The sequence below is a fragment of the Coloeus monedula genome (genome assembly GCF_965178545.1).
Source record: "Coloeus monedula genome assembly, chromosome: Z".
In the NCBI taxonomy this organism is placed as follows: domain Eukaryota; kingdom Metazoa; phylum Chordata; class Aves; order Passeriformes; family Corvidae; genus Coloeus; species Coloeus monedula.
In genome coordinates this window covers 15,475,543-15,496,413 of record NC_138822.1, presented here as the reverse complement: position 1 = coordinate 15,496,413, position 20,871 = coordinate 15,475,543, and the positions used below count along the sequence as shown (strand labels likewise).

Below are 20,871 nucleotides of genomic sequence, written 5' to 3'. Positions count from 1 at the left end.
GGATACACTCCAAAATTCATTATTTCTGCTACCTACCCACAGCAAGGAATCATTAAGATATTTGAAGCAATCCCTGACTGCCATTTTACGATACAATAAAATATGTTTATGCAACTGAAGTGTCTATTATGTGAGAGAAGGAAAAGAATGATTAAGTAGTATAACAAAAGTGGCATACTACCAGGGATTTGGCTCACTTGCACTTTTCATAAATACAACTGTGTTAACTAAACTTTGAAAATATTTTCAGTTTGAGACATAAAAAAATGTATATATGCAGTAGTTCTGGTTTTGAGATGGAGTCCTGAATAGCTGTATTTGGTTGAATAACTTTGTTTGGGATATTCCCCCTAATATTCTTTTGAAAAACTACTTCTTGTTGTAGAAGATTCTCTAGCAACAGAATATGATCAGAGGGAAGTAAAGAAGCTGAGAATGGAGTAAACCATTACAGTAAGTGTAACCTGGTGTGCATTACCATTCAAACAGAATTATTTAAGGGAAACTTAATTACCAAGGGAAAAGAAGATGTATCAGGAGAGGCAGCTAGTGAAGAGGTAATGGAAGGGGTAAGGTGAGACAGCTCTTAGTTTGGAAGGTGTATTGTCCACTGTGCTCTGTATTGCTTTTTACACCTGACAATGTCTTCCTGGCCCAGAGAAGTAGTGGTTTAATACTGTACACCCATATAACACCAAATTAATTGCATTGCTGTCTATATAATTTCCTGACTAATCAGCACCCACTCTTTATCTTATGACAGCATTGTCCAGGGATTATGATCCAGAGACTTGCAGAAAGAACTCCATTGGGATGAGATCTGCATATGCCCTTTGTGCTTCCTAAGTCTAAATGGAGGTAAGATGATAGAGTTCAATGTTTGAGATTTCCATGTACTTTGAAATTAAATTGGACAGGCTGTTGTAAAGGTTCTAATGTACTCTTGTTTGTATCCAACTTTAAGAAACTGCTCACAAAGGTCTCTTTGTTCGGTAAAGGTGGGATGTCTCAGCCTTCACCTGCACCATACTTGGGGAAATCTTTTCTTAATATGTTTTAATGTAATCTTTGTGATAGAGGGGTGTCCCAATTACATGTTGTGTGTCGCCTTTACTTTGAAATATGTTATCTCTGGTCTGACCAAGATGCAGAACAGGCAAAAGGGGAATCAGCAAAATGTGTGTAATGTCACTCTGCACAGTGGTTTCCAAAAATTTGCTGCAGCAGAAGGCCAGTGCTGGTGTCATTTTTTGACAGCCCTGGAATTATTTTCTTGCCTTTCACAATTCATGCCAAAATCATTCTGTGTTGTAGTGCTTTCACTTTTCTTGTTGCTCTTTCCTCTGCATTTTGAAATGTCTTGATTTATGGAAGAATACCCTACTGAGGCTCAAGGTAGTTAAGCTAGTTGTTGGTGATGTGTACTCTCTCTATGCTGAGCTTCATCTTTGTCTATCAACCACAGCAGGAAAAAGCCTTTCCTGTGAAGTGTCTGTTTATAACCTCTAAGGTGCCATCAGCTTAAGCAGAGTATGGAACAGTAGCCCACTGAAGGGGAAAGAGAACACTTCGTTCTGTTACAAAAAGGAACACTTCAGAGTTCACATTTTATTGGCACATGCATTATTTTGTGCACATGGTGAGGGAAGAAGTCATGCAACGAGGGACCAAGGGAATATTAAATGAGTGAACGAATTGAGGAGGTGCTTGAAAGGGGTAATCAAAACCAGGAGGGTTTGTTACTTCAGAAAAGGAAACACTACAAAGAATAGGCTGTTCATCCTGGACATCATTTGAAATGCGCATGAAATGGGTGTGGATTTGGTAATAAAAGCTGAGTTTGCTTGACAATCTTTCAATAGCTTACCATGAGTTCCCAGAACAAAAGTTATTTTAAACTTCCCTTTTGTAAATGAGCCCATGATAATCCTGGTATAGTTATGTTGGATATCTGCTTGAGCTTTGAGGTTTATCTCTTCTGAAGTGTCACCTTCAGGGGGTGGGACATGGATCTTGTGGGGTTCAGTTTTAAATTCTGGTTAAAACTGAAGCTGGGATCAGACATCCTTCATTCCAGTCAGAAGTGACCCCAGGCAAGAAAATTAAGACCCATTCATAACCCAAGGAACTGAAAATGAGTGCATGTCCTATGATCTGTGATGTGTGCACTGGTCCCTCCAGAACCAGGTGGACTGATGTGAGGACAGTCTTCACAACGCCTGCAAGTGAGATTTAATGGTAAGTTGGTATTTAAGATGACTCAGAGTCAGTATGATACCAGGCCAGTAAAGGAATTATAGGGAGCCAAAGGGTTCCTTCAAGATGTGAATGAAACAGTTTGGGACCACTATGGGATAAGAGTCTTAAGGACTGAAGTTCAGCAAAAATACATCAAGAGTTTCTCTCTCCAAGTTACTGAGTGTATTATAAATCTACCAGAAGTCACTAACTAACACTTCAACACATAATTCTGGCCTGTGAGGTCCGGTGACCACAGCAGATCATCCCAAAGGTGGTGGGAAGGGAAGAATCCTGGGGCCCCCCTTCTTTTGAGGGGCTAGCACTACAAAACCATGCTCTCCTGCAATGTCAGCATTGAGCTTCTCATGGGCTGAAGCTTTGAATACTTTGCCAGGATGTCCTTGCTTTTTCCATGGTATTTGTTTTGGTTTATCTGCCTGCTAGGCTCCCCTCTTCCCTCACCTCACAACTAGATTTGCTAATTTCAGTGAAGACTGTGGTTAGCAGCCCATTTCTATACTTTATTGATGTCATTTTTCTGTTTCCAGAACAAACTAATAACATATGTTGCATGCACCCAAACTTTCTCAGGTTGAATTTGTCTTAGTTTTCAGTCATTTCTCAGTTGTGGGTTAGGTTTTTTTGGCATGGAGACTGTGTTTCTGTCACCCCTGTACCAGAGATGAAGAATTTGGGATGCTCCTTTTTGTGACATGTCCCTCTGTCTCTCATAGATATTTGATAGTTTCACGGTTTAGATTGATTATAATGGCACAAGTTCCTCATCTTGACTTCATAACAAAACTAGCATTCCTGCAGCTTGACTTTGATGATTCAGAAATTATTCACTGAATGAGCTAGTGGCATAACTAGTGGTAGCCTGCTGCCTTCTAGGCCCTGTGCCTTCCTACCATTTCTCCTCACCTTGCCATCAGCTCAGAGTGTTCTCACTGATCTTCATATCACGATTGCCATCGTCCTCAGAAGTGCGTCCTGACTGTGCTCTCCTGAGACTTTTCCCATATCATCTCAAAAACCACCACAGCACACCTAGGAGTTGGTGGCATGGGTCAGCCTGCAGTCCCACACAAGTCTACAAAAAGATCAGAAATGCTTCCAACTCTATTATTGTCACTGAGCTGTTCTCAAAGGCATCTACTGTATCATTAGTCCGGAAAGAAAATCTTGCTTTTGTAGCTCTAGCTTTTCAAACACAGACAAATGCACAGAAGTGTTTTATTGAGTTTCTTCTTTGTCTGGTTTTTGGGGTTTTGTTTTGGGTTGTTTGGTTGGTTTTTTTGTTTGTTTGTTTGATTAATATAAAGAGCTACCCAAAGGCTCGTCCACATCCTTTATTTTGTTATGATCTTTTCTGCACCAAAGACAGGGTCTAGTAGCCAGCAGCATTATTATTTTACACACACTAATTTGAAGTGAAAAATGTATTCCTCTTGTGAGTAGGGATGTCCTATTTCTGTATCTCATTTTATGTCACATTCTTTTTAGAAAACTGATTTGTACAAGAGCTAAGGTTACATTCCCTCCTCAGGTCCATCCATGCAAAAGCTTTATTAATTATATTTTATAATTTATGCATTTTGAGACTCTTCCATGATACATGTTTTCTTGAGACAGGTCACATGTCACCAAGTACAGAGATTTGCCAAAAATATTGAAACCCTTTGCCAGCCAATCACACAGGCTTCAGGAGATATATATATTTTTTTTTCAATTGTCTCATTGGCTCAGAGTGTTTGGAGATCAGATGAGGTTAGATTTAGGGTTTGTCAGAGCAAACCTGGCAAGTAGAAATTAAGAACTGCAATGGGATTGCAAGCTGCACTACAAGAATTCTAAACTGGTACTGTGGTCTGAGATGCCAGAAGAACATACTAAGGGGTTAAACAGGAGACCTGCTTTATTCCATTTATAAATCAGGCTCAAACCTTAGTACATTTCCGCCAAAGGCCTGCCAGAAAGAGGCCCTGGAAAACAGGCTGTCTAGGGTCTGTAGGGAGATACAGAGCTCTGGCCAATTTGATCACAAGTTGACACGTAGCCACATTCTGCAGTGAAGCACAGGTTTGTTGGACCAGTAAGGAAGGGAAAGTTTTGTGAACTTCTTCAAGAAGTCTATCTTTCAAAATATGAAACCGGAATCTGGGAGTAAAGATGATGTGTAAGCTTTATATCTGTTGAAGTCTTGGGTGTCTAAGTCTCTGTCATGGGAATTCCCACCAGTAATCTTCAGGTCTGACTGGCTTAGTGAATATTTTAATGGCAAAAAAATGTGAAGAAACAACTGTCCTCATTTCTCAGAAATTTTTGAAAATCTGACACATCTCAAAATGTGGCAAACAGTTTATAATCTTAGAAGACAGATTTAAAACAATATTTCAGAATGTGAAGTGTATATATATATTTTTTTTTTTAAATGATGATGAGCCAGCAGAGCTTGCTGTAGATGTGCAGTAATAGGGCTCTGTTGCAGAGCTAGCTCCCAGTACAGAAAAAGCAAGTATTTTCTTAGGAAAATGGGCTAGGAAAGATTAAGTTGACATTTATAGATATGGTGACCTTAAAGAAGTGGATCTGTAGAGCAAAGCAGTTGGTACAGAGGACCCAGTCCCCAAACCATGTGTATTTCCAGGGACTTAACATTGGATTAGCTGTGATGACCTGGACCTCTCTCTTCAGTGTCCTGGACTGAATGCCCATCAGTGGCTGGAGTGCACAATGTGCTCCAGGAGAGAGGCTTCAAAAGTCCTGACAAAGACTGAGCATGGCCCACTGTTCTGGAGAGCCGGACTGGCTGGCACCAGCCTAGTGCAGATGAAGAGGTTATTTCCAGCAGGAACAGCCATGGCTTTCTCTTCTGCTGTCCTCCTGTCCTAACAGGAAAGCAAGCCGGACACGCTAAGGTTCTGCTTGTTTCCCTTTCAGCTCCCTCTGCAGCTCTAAGGCTGAAGTAAGCTTTGTGAAGCATTTCCTGTACTTGGCTGTTGCAATCTTAGGCTTGCATACCATCCAAGAGCCCTCCTTGCAACAAAAGCACATGAAATGAGAGAAGACACGCGGGTCTTTGATCCAACTCTTTGGTCCAACGCCATCGGTGAGAAAAAGTTTACAGTATCCCAATATGTCAATTTTTCAAAGTTTTACTAGATATTCCTCCTAGAGAGCTGATAAATCTCAGTATGACAAGCACTCAGGGGACAAATACTACATTCCTGGTTAATTTCAGTGAAGCTCCCAGAAAAATAATGGACAACTAAAAGCTTGTAAAACATATAATAAAAAGAGCCAACAATTCAAAAAATGATACCATTCATCATATTAAGCAATTTCAATCTACTAACCACTTTCATACAGTCTGACAGGATGCAAGCCTGAAAGTGTCTGCATATTTGGGGAAAAGCTGATACCTCTACAAGTTGTTTTTAAGTGCAGTAGCAATCAGAAAACATTAAACTTCACAAGAGAAGAAGTTAAATGGTGTCTGGAACAAAGTTTCGTGGATACACTCATCCTTTTTTTATTAAATCCTCAAGAATTTTCTTTCAAAACTTCATTCCAGAGTGCATTGTTCCAATGTTTTTTTTTCTCGCTAAGTGGACTGGTGAAGATGTGATGTTTCTCTGCCATAGAGCCTCAGTTGCAAGACTTAGTTTATCAGTCCTATCGACTGCCTGCCACAGCTTCAAAGCCAGGTGATAGAATCACCAGCTACTAAAAAAAAATCTTACAAAAATGCAGCCTCCTTAATTGTCATCTTCTGCTCATATTCTGGTTAGTGGTGGTTTTCCTGCCAGCTGTGCATACTTCTTGGTTACTTTCTACACTGTTCTGTGGATCTCTTCACGTTTCCTGGAAATGCTTTCCTGAGCCTCCCTGAGGAGGAGGTGGTTCTACCATGTGTCCTACCTTCAAACAGGGCTGCAGGTCTTTCTGGCTTCGAGTACCCTCAGCTCTTTGGAGGGAGTCTTCTGCACTGTGACTCTGCTCACTGGACACACTGTCATTTTGTCCAACCCCAGTTATATGATGCATCATTATTCTATTTTACCCATACTATTTAGGGACTACTCTGTTGTCCTTCACAAGCAGAAGTACCCAAAGAAATAGCTTTGTTTTTCTCCAGTGGCTGTTCTTTCTCCAGTGGTGGGAGCTGTTGCTCCTACCCACCATTTGCTCTGCAGACCCAAACCATCTCAGTAGTACCTAGATCTACAAAGGCAGTCAGCAAGGCCCTGCCAAACAGCTCACAGCTCATCCATAAAATGAGAACAGAATTTACAAACAAATTTTTGCATGGTTTCATTGTCTGCAAGACAGAGGATCATCAGTGGCCTATCAGTCTGAAACACCAAGGAACATATTTAATTAAAGCTTGGGTGAAAAATTATTCCAGTTATAGATCATACATCATTACCAAAAATGGTAGTATTTCAAGCATGCTTCCCTTCATACAGCTTTTTAATTAGATGTATCACTTGTTGTGGTGAAAGCGCTTTATTTGCTCATATAGTGACCACCATCAAAGTGACACCTCACTCAAAATCATTAACCTGAATTTTCAGTTTCATGCTTTTTGATGACATTGTAATGCTTGGTCAAATTTGACCCTTTAAAATTTGAAATCTTCTCCACACTGCCCTTCTGTATTGCACTGTACTGGCCAGTTAAGACAGTCCTGTCAAGACAAATACAGATCCATATTCAGTTGCTACTGTGACAATTTGTCAACTTAATATCCACTCACAGTTCTGTACCAGGAGTGTACAAAATCTCTTGAGGGCAAAAACAGTGAAACAGAGTCTGTTGGGGAGTTTGTTCTTTGTTTGTTGGTTTGGGTTGCTTGTTTGTTTGTTTTGTGGTGGTGTTGTTGATTTGGTTTGTTGGGGTTTTTTTCTTATTAGGGAAAGAAGCCTCATTCTTTCAAGTCTAATTCTAGTTACTTGGTAACAAGTATCACATGTGTTGAGTTTCATATTGAAGACACATACTCCATAAAGACTGTGTTAATCCTGAGTCCATAGGAAAGCTGAGAACTTCTTTAATGTGCCCAGACAGAAGACGAGGTCCTCAGCTGCTCATGATTTGTTCATCTGTATAAAACTTATTTGCAGCTATGCTAACTGTGCATGTCCATCTGTAGCTCACACTTCCTATTTCAGATGGCTGTGAAACATCCTGAAGGATCCACTTATTTGGACCTTCAGAGCAATTGTATAAGTTTGCAACTTCAGCATCTTCTATGGAAGAGCTCCTGCCACAGATGCTCCCAGGCATTACAACATTTTTGGCTCTGATACATTATTGTTAAAGAAGGAGAATAAATGATGCAGAGCAAATTACAGTGTGTGAAATGAGCAGACCAAGTTTAAAAAACAAGGGGGTAGGGGGATTTCACTGTGCACGTGGATTCCTTGTGCCTAGAAATGATGACCTTGTAAATACAGAATATAATACAAGAAATATCAGGCACTTCCCCAAAATCTGAAGAAGAAACACAATCAGATCTGTTAAAAAAAAAAGTTATAGGAGTGCTGATCACCCTTGACTGAATGCTGGAATTGGCATATAAGGCATCACTCATTCTCAAGTTCGACTGAACAAATCACTAAGAATGTGATTTAGGGAATCATCTTTTAGCATAAAAAATATTTCACATTGCTTAAACATGTGTTTTCCTTTTTGTTTGGTATTCAATATATATGATTTATGATGGTATTACAATATTTTTTATGAAAGCAGTGCTATTAACCTTAAAATCTTGAAAAACTTTAGGGGACGGTCCCTGTAATATTTTGCTACTTGAAATATGTCAGATTTCCTGGCCAGCTTCCACAGGAAGTGTTGTTTACCTTACTGCACCTTAAGAGATAGTAGACTCCATGCCATCATATGTGACCTTTCTCTGTTGTTCAAAATTTAGAGGACACCAACAAGACTTTGAACAGCTGGTGAGCATGGCACAGACTCCATCCTCTGAAACAAGATGGTAAAGTTTGTCAGATGCTTTGGTACTCTTCAAAGCAACAGAACTGTCTGACTTCTATTATAACAAGTGATCTGTTTCTATTTTCAAATATGTATTAAAGGCTTCTTCTGACTTAAATACAAGCCTCCTGTTTCTGTCCAAGGTCAGGATTTGATCTGTGCTATGGCCTGAATAAATACCTGTGCCTCGCTTGCCATGGTCAGATGGCCTGGCTTGCCCAGGAGCTCCTGCATCTTCAGCTCCAGAAGCATGTCATTCAGATGTCTTAACTTGGCAAAGTTCAGCAGAAGGGATGAACTGTAACATTAGCACTCCTCACATGTTTTGTATTGCATGCAATCTATTTTCCCATTGTAACATTCCCTGGTATATGTGTTCCCACCAGGAGGGGAATGCCCAGTTGTGGCATTCACCCATCACTCATTTTGTGAGATTATAAATTATTTGAGAGGAAAAGGTAGTTAAACAACACTTTTAAAAACATTTATTCTAAGTCCTTACTATTGTGGGTTTATTATGTGTCAATAGAGGAAAGTAGCAGGTTTGAATTTCCACTGAAAATAAGAGAAAATAAAGTGTAATTAAAGACATGAACTGTAAACTTTGAAACATATCCTGCACTGTTAATAAGGGCAACCTTCCCATGGGGTCTGCACTACTTCCTTATCATGGAGAAGTTCTGCTTCTTTTTGCAGAAGTGGAATGAAAAGCCCCAGTTTTAATTTTGCCTTGTTTTGAGGAGTTGAGTGGATGTGAATGGCTTTACTGAAAATTGTTGAGGTTGAATAAAAAAAAAATTGAAAAACAGGACATGGAAATCCTCCTTAATTTTCTACAACATCTGTGCTTTTCTTCCCATCATGTCCTTCTCTGCAGTGCTGTTGCTTCTATTCTGATCTTTCTGGGAGCCCATTCTCCCTACCCAGTCTTCCTAGTGCGTCAGTGCTTCCATGGGATGGACCAGCTCTTTGGACTGGCACAACAAAAATACTTTCCTAGACACCTGATTACATTTTCTGTGAAATATTTCAAGTGGCATGCAGCAGGTCATACTTGTTGGAAGGTGGTCAGTTCAGGGCTGCAGGTCTGGCAACCTCCAAGAAGCTGGCTGGAGATAATTCTTAAGTCTTAATAGGAAAGCAATATGATGGATCTTGTAAAACACACTAGGAGAAAAGGGAGAGGCTGCTGATTTGCAAGGTCAAGACTAGCATTAGGTGAGGCATGTGCAAGGGTGGTTAAGTGGTGCAGAGGCCTGAACCAGGGAAAGAGAAAAAAGTCCCAGCATATGGGTTGGGAGGATTGGAGTAAATGAAAACCAAATGCGAATAGAAGCATGGAAACAGAAACATACAAGTCAAGCTGTGTGGAAAAAGGAAAGGAAGATGGGTGAGCCAGCACCAGAAGACAGCGTGTTGTGAACCTAATGGGCAACAGCAGCAAAGGCATTGAGGCAGGCAGCAGATGAGGCAGGCAGCAGATGAGGCAAGAAGAGTGGGAGAGATGCAACCAGTGGAACAAGCTGTCAGAGGGGATCTCCCCATCCCTCAAGCGACAGGAAAACAGATCATAGTCTTCTGCTGGAACAAGAAATTTTCACAGTACAGTGGCTCAGAGCTATTCCCTAGACCTGGAGCAGCCAGCCTGGCTGTACCCAGCATGAGGAAAGCAAGACCTGTATTCTGTATATGACAACAGGAAAAGTTATTTCTCTCAATTAACAACTAAATTAGCAGGAGATACAACCTTTAGAATTAGATCATTGTGTGAAGTTGCTTTAACTCTAGTGACAAAACAGCTGTAATACCTAATCCAACGCCTCAATTTTACAAACAGAGATGTTTGGTGTTGAAGGTGGCTCTTGTGCGGACTACAAGCCCCAGGAAGTTGTCTTGGGTTTAAGACAATGTGGGGGGTGTGTGTTGTTTAGAAGTAAATTAAAAAGTAAAAAAAAGGAAACAAAAGGAGGGGAAAACCCTGCTTGTAATCATAATTACAAAGTGTCTGAGGCAATGACACCCAAGAGCCACTGTTCCTGGCTTCTGCTCCCATTAATGCATGTCTCATCGTTACTTAAAAAAGGAGCTGCAACTGAGAAAAAAACACCAGGCAAATTTTACAAGGTTTCATTTTTCAATATGGCTGGCAATCCAGCCCTAACTGGCAAACCCTTTAAGTATGTGTTTAACTGGGAACACGGGATTAATCCTCTTGATTGTAATGGGGTTAACTATGTACGAATAGCACAGTGATGTTTATAGCCTCAACTGAACTACATAAGAAATCAGACTCTAAACGAGGACTATTTATTAAAAACTCACTTTGGTCATGCCTTTATGTGTACCGATGTAGATTTCCCCCGACAACAGATATGCTCTAACCACAATACTTAGCACACCTCAAACAGTGACCCCGCCATTTTGTCGTCTTTTCTGCTGCCACTGTGGTAAAAGACGTAGGAATATTTGTGAGTTTTGGGGGTTTTTTTTATTCTTCCGGCCGGTACATGGGGAGCCCCCATCTCAGGCCCGACAGCCTTCTCTGGTATCAGGACTTTCTGCAGGCCCGAGCCGCCGCCCTGCGCTGAGACACGGCCGGGATAACCGGGGGGCTGTTCCGTCTGTCCGGGCAGCGCCGTTATCCCTGATTCCCAGAGGGTCTTCGGCACCCAGCACCGTCCACCCGCTCGGACTTAAGGAGCGTTTCCCCGCAGGCTGCCGAACAGACGGGACGGGGCAGCCGGCAGCCTCCCCCGGCTAAGGCTCCCGCTCCCCCTCTGCCCGCCGCGCCCCGCTTTCCGCACGGGGCCGGCGTCCCGGGGCCGCCCGCCCCGCTGGAGCAGCCCTTGGCGGAGAGGCTTCCCCGGGACGGGGGGGAACCCGACTCCCCCGGCCCGGCTCGTCCCGCCCTCGGGCGCGCTCACTCCCCCGCCCCGTAAGTAGCGGCGGCCGCGGCCGTCGAGGCGCAGAGCGGCGGGGATGGGGACCCACGGCGGGGGGCTCTACGTGGGGCGGAGGGCGGCAGCCGCGGGGGCCGCGCTGCTGCTGGCGCTGCTGGTCGCGCTCCTGGCGCTCGCCGCTCTCTACGGGCGCTGCCGGCAGGAGGCGGCGCCGCCGCCGCCCTCGTCCCGCGCCCCCGGCCCCGCCGCCCCTCCGGCGCCCGCTCCTGCCGCCAGCTCCGTCCGGCGCCTGCCCCGCCACCTCTTGCCGCTCCACTACGACCTGGAACTGTGGCCGCGGGTGCGGCCGGGCCAGGCGGGGCCCTTCGCCTTCACCGGGCAGGTGAACATTACGGTGCGCTGCCTGCAGGACACGGACACGGCGGTGCTGCACAGCGCCGGGCTGCGGAGCATCGGGGCCGCCGCCGTGCGCGGGCCCCTGTCCGAGCCGGGCGCCGCCGTGGAGGTGGCGGGGCTGCAGCAGGAGGAGGCGGCCGAGGTGGCGGTGCTGGAGCTCCGCGGCCGGCTCCGGGCCGGGCGCCGCTACGTGCTGCAGCTGGGCTTCCAGGGCCGGCTAGAGGAGGACCTCGACGGGCTCTTCCTCACCCGCTACACCGACCGGGGGCGGAGCAGGTAGGCGGCGGCGGCGGCCGCTGCGGGCACCCCGCGCTGCCACGGTGTCTCGGCGGGGTCGCCCGTGCCGTGGAGGCTGCGGGCGCTGTCACCGCTCCGGGCGGAGCCGCTCGCTGCCCGGGCGCGGAGGGGCGGCCGCTCCGCACGGCGAGAGCACCTCCCGGGGACCGCACCGCGGGCTCCAAGGGGTGCGTGCCGCGAACTCTGGTCTGTGCCCATTCCGGCCTCTCTGCTCTCCGGAGAGCATCGGCCAGGCTGCCCTGGCTCTCCGTCGGCAGGTGGCTTCACATGCACCACCGGCTGGACAATTTCTGGTCTCTCAGTGTGTTTGGCTGGCAGCGAGGGGGTCAGACAGTACCTGTCTGGGAGACAGGTAGCCCGTCTCACAGTCTTCATCCCCGCCGCACACGTGTCCGTGTAGCACTGACAACTCCCCACCTCCTCAACTTGTATCTGTGGGAGCATGTCTTTATCAAGAACTCGGGATTCTGGCTGTGTATTTGGGCATGAGTTTAGAAACGCTGGCCACATGCAGTTTCAGAGGTATGGTGGAGTAGGATCGGTGGCTGCTTTAAACAGCTGTATCTTGTAGGTGCTATTGCTCATGAACTTGTTCAGCCGTCACCAGACTACCCGTGATTTGCGTAGTGGGTGCTATTAGGATGCTTTCCTTCTCTTTCGAATTGCAAAATCAGTGTTGGGGCTGCAGCTTATCAAGTAGTCAATAAACATTTTCACCCTCAAAATAATTCTTTTTCTTTTCTTTTCTTTTCTTTTCTTTTCTTTTCTTTTCTTTTCTTTTCTTTTCTTTTCTTTTCTGAAACTTGCATAAAGAGAAGTGAAATTTAAGATTAGGATTTAAGTACTTCCACTGGAAGACAAGTTTCTCAAAATAGGAGTTTGAAGAAGAGGCAGATGAATTGCTTGTTTTAAAACTATCTTATTTTTTAATAATTAAAGTTGTGGTGATATGCTGAGCAAACACCGTGTCAAAAGGAAGCCCAGGGTTAAAATTCAAGTATTCTTGGCTCCAGCCTATCAATGAGTCCACTAAAATAAACTGTATCTTAGCAGTTCATAGCCTCCTTGTTTGAGCAGGTGAAGTGCAGTCACTCAAAAGATCTATACATTCAAGCCTCTGTATGAGTAGTAGCAGTAACATGAAACCACGAAGTGAAGTTAATAGTTTTTATTGAAATGGAGGAGGACTGTGGGGCGTTTCTCAACAAGTTGGCTTTTCAGCTGCCGGCTCTCGTGTCGGTCTTGATACCATTGTCTGCCACATCTGGAAAATGTAACTTATACAGACTTTTTCTTTTTTCTTTTTTTCTTTTTCTTTTTTCTCTTTCTCTTTTTTGAAAAAGGTGATAATTTGGTAAACCTTAGAGAAAAAATGCAGTATGACAATAAGTATTTTAGGAAGCACAGTCTGTTTTTCTTTAATTGCTGTTTCTTCATTCACTGATTGTTCACAGGATTATTTGTGCAATTTAAGGTTAGAAAAATCTAGAATATTTTTATTTACATAGCTTTATAAAAATCCAAATAAGAAAGCAACAAGTCCTTAATTACCTAATACTGTGTCAGTGTGCTTTCTGATGTTGTATTAATTCAGTTAAGTCCTATCTAAGTGATGCCTGAAGATTTTTGCTTTTTATGTATTTTTCATATATTTTAGCTTTGTAGACCATTAATACATGATTATACAGAGACTGGTATTTTTCCTACCCTTTCTCTTACATTTTAGAGGAATAAGCTAACCTTCTAACACATTCCTGAAATACTGTTTAGTCTTATTTTCAAGTACAGGACCTACACGAAGAACATTTTGTTTTCCAATCAGAATCTGAGAAGACATAACAAGAAGTAGGGCAAAGAAGCCCTGGACCAACTCCAGTGGCACAGTACCTGGGGAAAAATTACCTAAGCAACTGCTCTTCTAACTGGACAATGTTTGTTAGATATGATAATTTGTTAAACTTATAAAAATTATAGAAATCTGATACTGGCGTGCTGACAGCCCATAACTGCGGATGCACCTGGAAGCTTCCAATGAAGAACTGCTTTTTTTATCTTACCATTTTAATACTGTTGCAAGGGTTTTTGTCTTTTGATATCAGGCAACATAAGAAACACTGAATTAGATGCTTTTTTTTTATTCAGACTGTATAAAATCCAGACTGTCTGGAAAAAAAAAAAAAAAGGCTGTCATCAGCCTTGCTGCAACAGTAGAAAATAAGAAAAAAAGTTTTAAAATCAATCCTGTGTATAATTAAATTTCCAGTTGTTTAGAGGGTTTATGACAAATGTTCCATTTCATTCTTAGATCATCATGAAGCACTAATGAAATGTGAGATTGCAGTCTGGTTAAAAAGATGGCAGTGGTATTTAGACAATGGAATAAATCAAAGGAAATCCACTGAGTGCAGATGTAATATATTGTTTTGGTTATTTGTTCCTGCACACATTACTGATATGATTGAGTGATTTTGCATATTTTTCCTGCTTTAAAAAAGTTTTTCTCTGAATCAAGGGTATGCAATAGCATCTTGTTATTTTTCCTTCACTAAGATTTAGGTCATCACTTTACCAACCATTTCCTAACCTGATGGGTTCCAATAACACTGAAGAGGTTTTGGATTCTTTTTTTGGAGTAGATGTGTTTTGAGCAATTTGTAAGGTCTGTCAAGGTATTAATGATGGAAAAAGTTGTATTCTAATGGATTACATAGATGAGGAGTGATGTGAAAACTTTCAGTGCCCTTCAGCTGGCGGTACAAAGCCAGTTACTGTTCTGCAAGGAAATTTTCATCACCAGCAGCCTGTTCTGTAATTTTCTAAAGTGACTCATACTTCAGTAGACCCTCAGGTCACTTTCCTGCAGAGGGTTTCTGACCTCAGCACCTGACTGAAACTAGCAGCTGTAGTAGACAATGTGACATCTATCTATGGTTATGCAGTCCTGTATTTCTTACATGTGCTAGAAGCCTTAGTGGTTTTTGTGATTTCTGCTCGTGGAACTACTAGAGGCCTCTCATTTCAGAGGAGTCTGAGCAAGACAAGCTTTGAGAAGTGAAGTCCCTGAAATGTTTGTTCCATCTGGAATTTTTTTGGGTTTTTTTTGGTCATATTTCTTGGTTAGCTAACCCCAGTGCTCATGTGCTAGGTTGGAAAGCTGTTCAGAGAGACAGCTATTTGCAGAAGTCTTAACCTTACCTCTGTGGAAAAAGAATAAACCAAAGCTCCAACTTCACTGCATACCCAACACGGGCGTTGTTTGTTATCAGTTTGACCATTGATGACTGCATGTGTTTTTACTGTTGCTGACAATTTGTGCTACCTGCCTGATCATGTCTTACACACAAAAGAAAACGCTGAAAAATGGGAGCACTTGTTATGGATAAAGGACAGCCTGTATCTGCAGTGCTTGCAGGAGCAAAATAAGTGAAAAGGGAAGAATCTCAGACTTCTCTAGCATTGAGTGTTTGAAGGCTTTCCTGTTGAAATGGTGAATCTGTATTCTGCATGTAGCTGTGGTAGTCCATACCAGGATGTGGGTAGGCAGAAAGATAAAGAAATCACTTTTGCTCTTCTTCTCCAGCACTGCTGGCTCAAACATACACAGGGCAGGAGTTTTGTTGTCCATCATTCTGCACAGAGATCTTCTTGCACTGCCATGAATGAGCTCATGTATGCTGCTTCAGAGTTAGAGGATTCCGTAGCCTGCACTATGAAGTGCAGGCTTTATGCATGTCACTGTTCACATCAGTATTTCAAAATCCTTTTGGAATTTTGCTTGGTAGCCACTCTGCACACATCCTGTGCATAAAATACTTGACTGGATAGGGCTGAACAGGCATTCCAAAGTGTAACCAAACACAATATTTGCTCTGGTTTTTATCAGTTGCTTCTGCACCAATTAGTAGAATGTAGTGCAGATCTGACTCATTACATGCTGTGTGTATGGGTACTGTCCTCATCTCTCCTTGCTTGTTTGGGATGCCTCAGTGCTAAGAATCAGCGTTTCTGACCCTGGTGTGAAAACACTGTTGGGGAACTCCTCAGCTACAACAGAAAAATATTTGCCCTGTATTATGAGGTGATTGAAGCAGGAGATGATGCCATTCTTGTGTGCCCAGCTGCTGGCACTGCTTGGCTGACAGGTGTGGAGCTTTGAGGACCATTGTGTGTGTATTTTTTCTAATTCTTGGTGCGGATGCCCTTATGTGAACCACTCAGATGTACGGCCTGTTGAGGCACCTGCCACAAGACACGGTGATTTATCTTTTGCTTCCAGCAAGTGTGTGTTCAATGAGAAGAGTCAGAGATCACTCCAACAGTAAATTTGGTTTTTAGTACTTAACAGTTAATAAGTATTAAGTACAAGTAAGTATTTTAATATTGAATAAGTGCAGATGGATTAGTGGTCAGTGCTCTACACTTAAAGTTGGTATGGGATACAAAGATTATTGAGTAAGTTTCCTATAAAAAAATCTTAAATGTTGCATGCATGTAAAAAATGTCACCAGCTCATCCATATCTGATGCCAGGAAAGGGGCCTTATAGCCTCAAGGATAACTTCAAGAGGTGTACCTCCTTGAGGGGAGATCACTGCCCTGCAGCCAGGTGCTATGCAGGGAAAGCTCAACAGACTGATAGCTGTGGATATTACGGTGTTATGTGATTGATCTGTAGTCACTTTTTCTGCTATTAATGCAGTTCCTACCACTTCCCAGTCCATTCCAGTCTCCAGTCTTGGTTTGCTGCTGAATTCTCACTGGCAGCCTCGCACAGTAGGATTAACCTTGATTGGACCTACTTGCTGAGCATCTGAGTGGAGCAAGGCTCACTTGGTTCAAACAGGAGGAGGGCATCCATCACAGTGTGCCACAGAGGTCTGCCTCAAGTGAGGATAAAGTCATAAAGGATCCTTTTGAATGTTACTCTGGGCTTGCCAGTGCACTGGGACAGCACTGGTGCTGGATTCACAGGGGTACTTCTCTATGGGATTTGACAGAGGTGTGCAAGTGTGTGAATATGCAGGTAGCTAACAGTTATTACAATTTTTTATTAAAATGTATGATTAATTAATAAGAGTGCATGCATTAGGGAGAACACCAGGTGTAAAGAGATACAGCCTGCTGTATACAAAACTTTAGTCAACTTTGTTTAGTAAACAAAGTAGAAATGCTCAAAAATTTAAAAATAAGATAGCTAGAAAAGGCCTGTGAGAAAGGAAAAAAAACCAAACCAGATGCAATTAAAAAAGACTGCTTTTCTCTACAAGCATCCAAACTGAACTGGCTATTGGGTATGGGGATTTAGTCATGACTTTAAATAATAGCCAGATATTTTCTGAATCTGCATATCTACATGCTTCGCTTGCTGCTTTTTCTAATTTGATGTCTCTAGGTGTTATATATGGATTTTGATCAGATGTAGCATGCTGAATTAATCTTATTTGCATTTTTATTACAGTATGCTCATTGCCTCCCAAATGGAACCAACGTATGCCAGGAGAGTTTACCCATGTTTTGATGAACCTGCCATGAAGGCCACGTTTAATATCAGAATTGTCCATGACCCAAGCTATGTGTCTCTTTCCAACATGCCTGCTATTGGTAGGTAAACAACAAGTTGATGTATGGGTTTTTTTCCCCCTACATAACTTCTAAAATGGGTGCAATTCATATGAGAAGATTATATCATGCTAAGAAGTGCTCTGTTGTCCCTTTGCTAATGTCTTCAAAAGGCACAGAAAATCCGTGTCTATGAACTTAAAAATTTGGACACTGTTATTTATAATTACTGTGTCTCTGATGGCAGCCATTCTGTTGGACAATTTTATCAGCTGTAATGTGCTCTCCTCTGCCTGCTGGAGGCTGCACAGGGTTTGATTTCTGGTATTTACTGCTTAGTTAGTGTGTCTGTCTTACTGTGTGACATCATTTTAAAGCAAAATGGCAGCCCCAGGAATGCAAAGCCTGTATTGGTGATATCAAGGCATTCCTTTAATTCTCAATAGATGTTACAATATTTACAACAAACAAAAAATTGTTTTGCCAGGCAGAGACATTCCAGCCTCCTGTGTTTGTGTAGAGTAAGAACAAGAGGACTATAAGGCTCTGGAGATGCTCCTTCTGTCCCTTGCTGGGATGTCATGTGGGATGTCTGTGGGGTATAAAATTCCAAACAAATATTCCAGATTAGTATTCCTAGAGAAATCCATTGGGTCTCTTGCCTCCTTCTTAAAAACACTTTTTTTTGCAGTAATACCATGAATCTTTATTTTTCAACTGAGTAATTTTCAGCCATAAAACTAAGTTTTATGGGATTTTCATGGAAACTAAGTAACTTGGGATCTCTGTGAGAATCACTGGAAGCATTTTCTACCCCAAAGTATCATGCCTATGTCCTCCTTACTTAGAAGGAAGGTATCTGATTAAGTATTTAATAATTCTTAGGCAGACATGACCAATATTTGGATCCTAATGGGTTGTATGAGATAGGTAGAATGGTTGTTTAGATAAGTAGCATGGGATAAATTGTCCTCAGCTTGCCCACAACTTAAAACTGATGGAGTTTGGTATCCTTCCAACACTTCAGTTAAGAAGCTCAGGAGTGGATTTTTGCTGTTTGCATGGAAGGTCACAACTCTGACACCTGTCAGTAGCAGCAAGTCTGGCTGCTTTCCTTCTACCACAAACATATGAGTTAGTGCAGGAATACACCATATTGAAGAAAGGAGTTAAAAAAAAAACCCCTAACATGCAGGAAACACAAAATTCCTTGTTTATTATGGAAGAGCTTTGGTTTGAACATTTCTTTGACTTTTTTCTAGATGTATCTGAAGTGAAGGATGAAAACGGAAGTCTGTGGACAGTTACCACATTTAACACTTCACTGAAAATGTCAACTTACTTGACTGCTTTCGTGATTTGTGATTTCGATTATGTCACCAGAACCGAGCGGGGAAATGAGGTAGATATGAGGCTGCATAACATATTACAGGAATTTACAACAGAAGTTGGCCCTGTGGTGCATCATGTGCTTTGAGGACATCACAGACATTAACTGTGCTTTCCATTCCCCTACTCTCTGCTTATGTGACAATACTGCTAATGTTTGTCCCACAGATATTCTGCAGAAAGCTTTCCTTTGGGACAATTAGTTTATTGTATTGTCCTGTTCATTCCATACAACTGCACAAGTATGGGCTATGTGTGTTAAAATTTAGGAGCAACTACTCTGCAGAAAGTACTGGTTGTAATTCATGGTCTTCTTACGTTCTTAGGCATCTTAGTTGGAAAAGATACCCATTTCCACTGCTGTGACAAACCACTGATGTTCAGTGCCTTGTTCCTCAAGGTCCTTTGAGGAGCAGCACGGTAACATAAGTAGGAGTAACACTGCTCCAAACATTTTGTATACTAGAATATTAGCCTTCTATTCCACAATGCACACATTCTTTAGCCTCCAAAAGTGACTGTTTTGTGTTTGAAATTTCTTCATCTGTGAGTATTCAGTTTTGCTCTTACAATATGTAGGCCAGAGCTTGTTAAGAGAAGCTGTAAAAAATATATACTGCATTTGCAGCAGTTGCTTCACTGTCTTTTGCTCAAAGTAAACAGGGAAAAGATGCATAAAGTTTTTCCAAAATAAATAGTAAGTTCAAGCATAAAGCTATTCAAGATAGCATTTACTTTATCTCCTTATTAAATGAGAGCACTTCATGGTTAGTTCATTCTCATCCTACTGGGGAAAGGTGGGACAATATATGTGGACAAGTGCAGAGGTCATCTAAGAAGCACAGTTTTGGTTCTTTTTTAAAGGGAGTATTGGATGTGGTACGTCAGACCTGCCACCTCAGGTGTTGAACTTGTTGGATACTTACAGCTATGACTGTGGTGGCTTTTCCTTAGGCCTTGTTCTTGGAGTTGGTAGAGCATTCAAACGAGCTGTTTTTCAGAAGGAAAAGGTGCCACCTGTGTTCTGTAAGATTGAGTCGAGAGGGTATTTCACCCTGTGGTGTTGGACAGAGATGCTCAGTTTATGCCTGCAGAGTATTTGTGTGAGCATGTTTATTGTGCCTGTTTTGATGTTTCTGGTAACCTGAAGCACTCAAAGCTCGTACTAGGAATAGGATTTTAAGATGCTAGCCGTGTTTAGGTTTTGCAAAATGAAGTTGTCTGGTCTTTGAATCTCCTCAGAAGCCTTGGCTGAAAAGAGAGCCTCAGAGATTAAGGATACTCTGTTGACTGAATATGCTTAATTACTTTTTCCATTGTGAATTAAATCTTTATGCTTCCCAGCTATGCTCTTAGGGTTTGGCTGTGAAGCTTCTTGTGAGATCATGCATGGCATTTAGAGGCAAGAAATGTGAGGTTTTGAGCTGCTGGGCACATGGCAAGGTTTCTCTTGTTCAGAGATACATGATGGAGACATAAACCATTCCTCAGGCTACTCCATCACTTCTGGGAAAGCAAGCCATGGTACTTTTTCAGTACTGTGACAAAGTCAGTGGGCACAGGAGGGGAAGGATTTCTTGCTGCTGCGGGCGTCATTACTCAGAGGTATGGATGTCATCGGCTCAGATGTCATCTGCTCTCTCCAGCAAAGGGGAGGCCAGTGGTGTAGGAGAAAGTTCAGGAGGAGAGATGTGCACGTTGGGACTGCAAAAGCTCTCTGGACATCCATCTCTCTCTCTTCAGGTGGGCTAAAGGAAAGCTTGCCACCCAGACGCAGTCACTGAAATACACTGGTTTAAGATGTGTAATTTTAAACAGTTTTATAGCATTTTCCACCTAAGAAAATAAATTTATGAGTTCATTTGTTCTTGCAATGTATAGTTGTATTCAAATCTTTGTCCTTTTGAAGTACTGGAACTCTCCTAGATTTTAGCAGGATCAGGGTCTGTGCCATATTTTTTCAGGTCCAGTAAAACTTCAGTTGGATTTTGTAAAATTAAAAGCTTCATTGCATGGCCTGGTGTGGACAGATAGCATTTTTCCAACAATGATTCACAGAAGAGAAGCAAAGAAAATTAAAATGTGAG

The 20,871-nt window shown here is 42.4% G+C and overlaps 2 protein-coding genes across 2 annotated transcripts in view; both read left to right on the top strand.

Annotated features, from left to right (window-relative positions):
- AP3S1 (adaptor related protein complex 3 subunit sigma 1) overlaps positions 1-835 on the top strand; it is a 51,304-nt gene extending 50,469 nt beyond the window's left edge. The window contains exons 8-9 of the transcript XR_014227276.1: positions 386-453; positions 764-835. The gene's annotated coding sequence lies outside the window, so the exon portion shown is untranslated. The remainder of the gene's footprint in view (positions 1-385; positions 454-763) is intronic.
- Positions 836-11,223: 10,388 nt separating this feature from the next.
- LVRN (laeverin) overlaps positions 11,224-20,871 on the top strand; it is a gene marked incomplete at its 5' end in the record, with an annotated part of 35,976 nt that continues 26,328 nt past the window's right edge. Inside the window, 3 exons of the mRNA XM_082301416.1 lie at positions 11,224-11,816; positions 17,295-17,437; positions 18,658-18,797. Of these exons, the coding sequence (XP_082157542.1) occupies positions 11,224-11,816; positions 17,295-17,437; positions 18,658-18,797 (876 nt within the window). The remainder of the gene's footprint in view (positions 11,817-17,294; positions 17,438-18,657; positions 18,798-20,871) is intronic.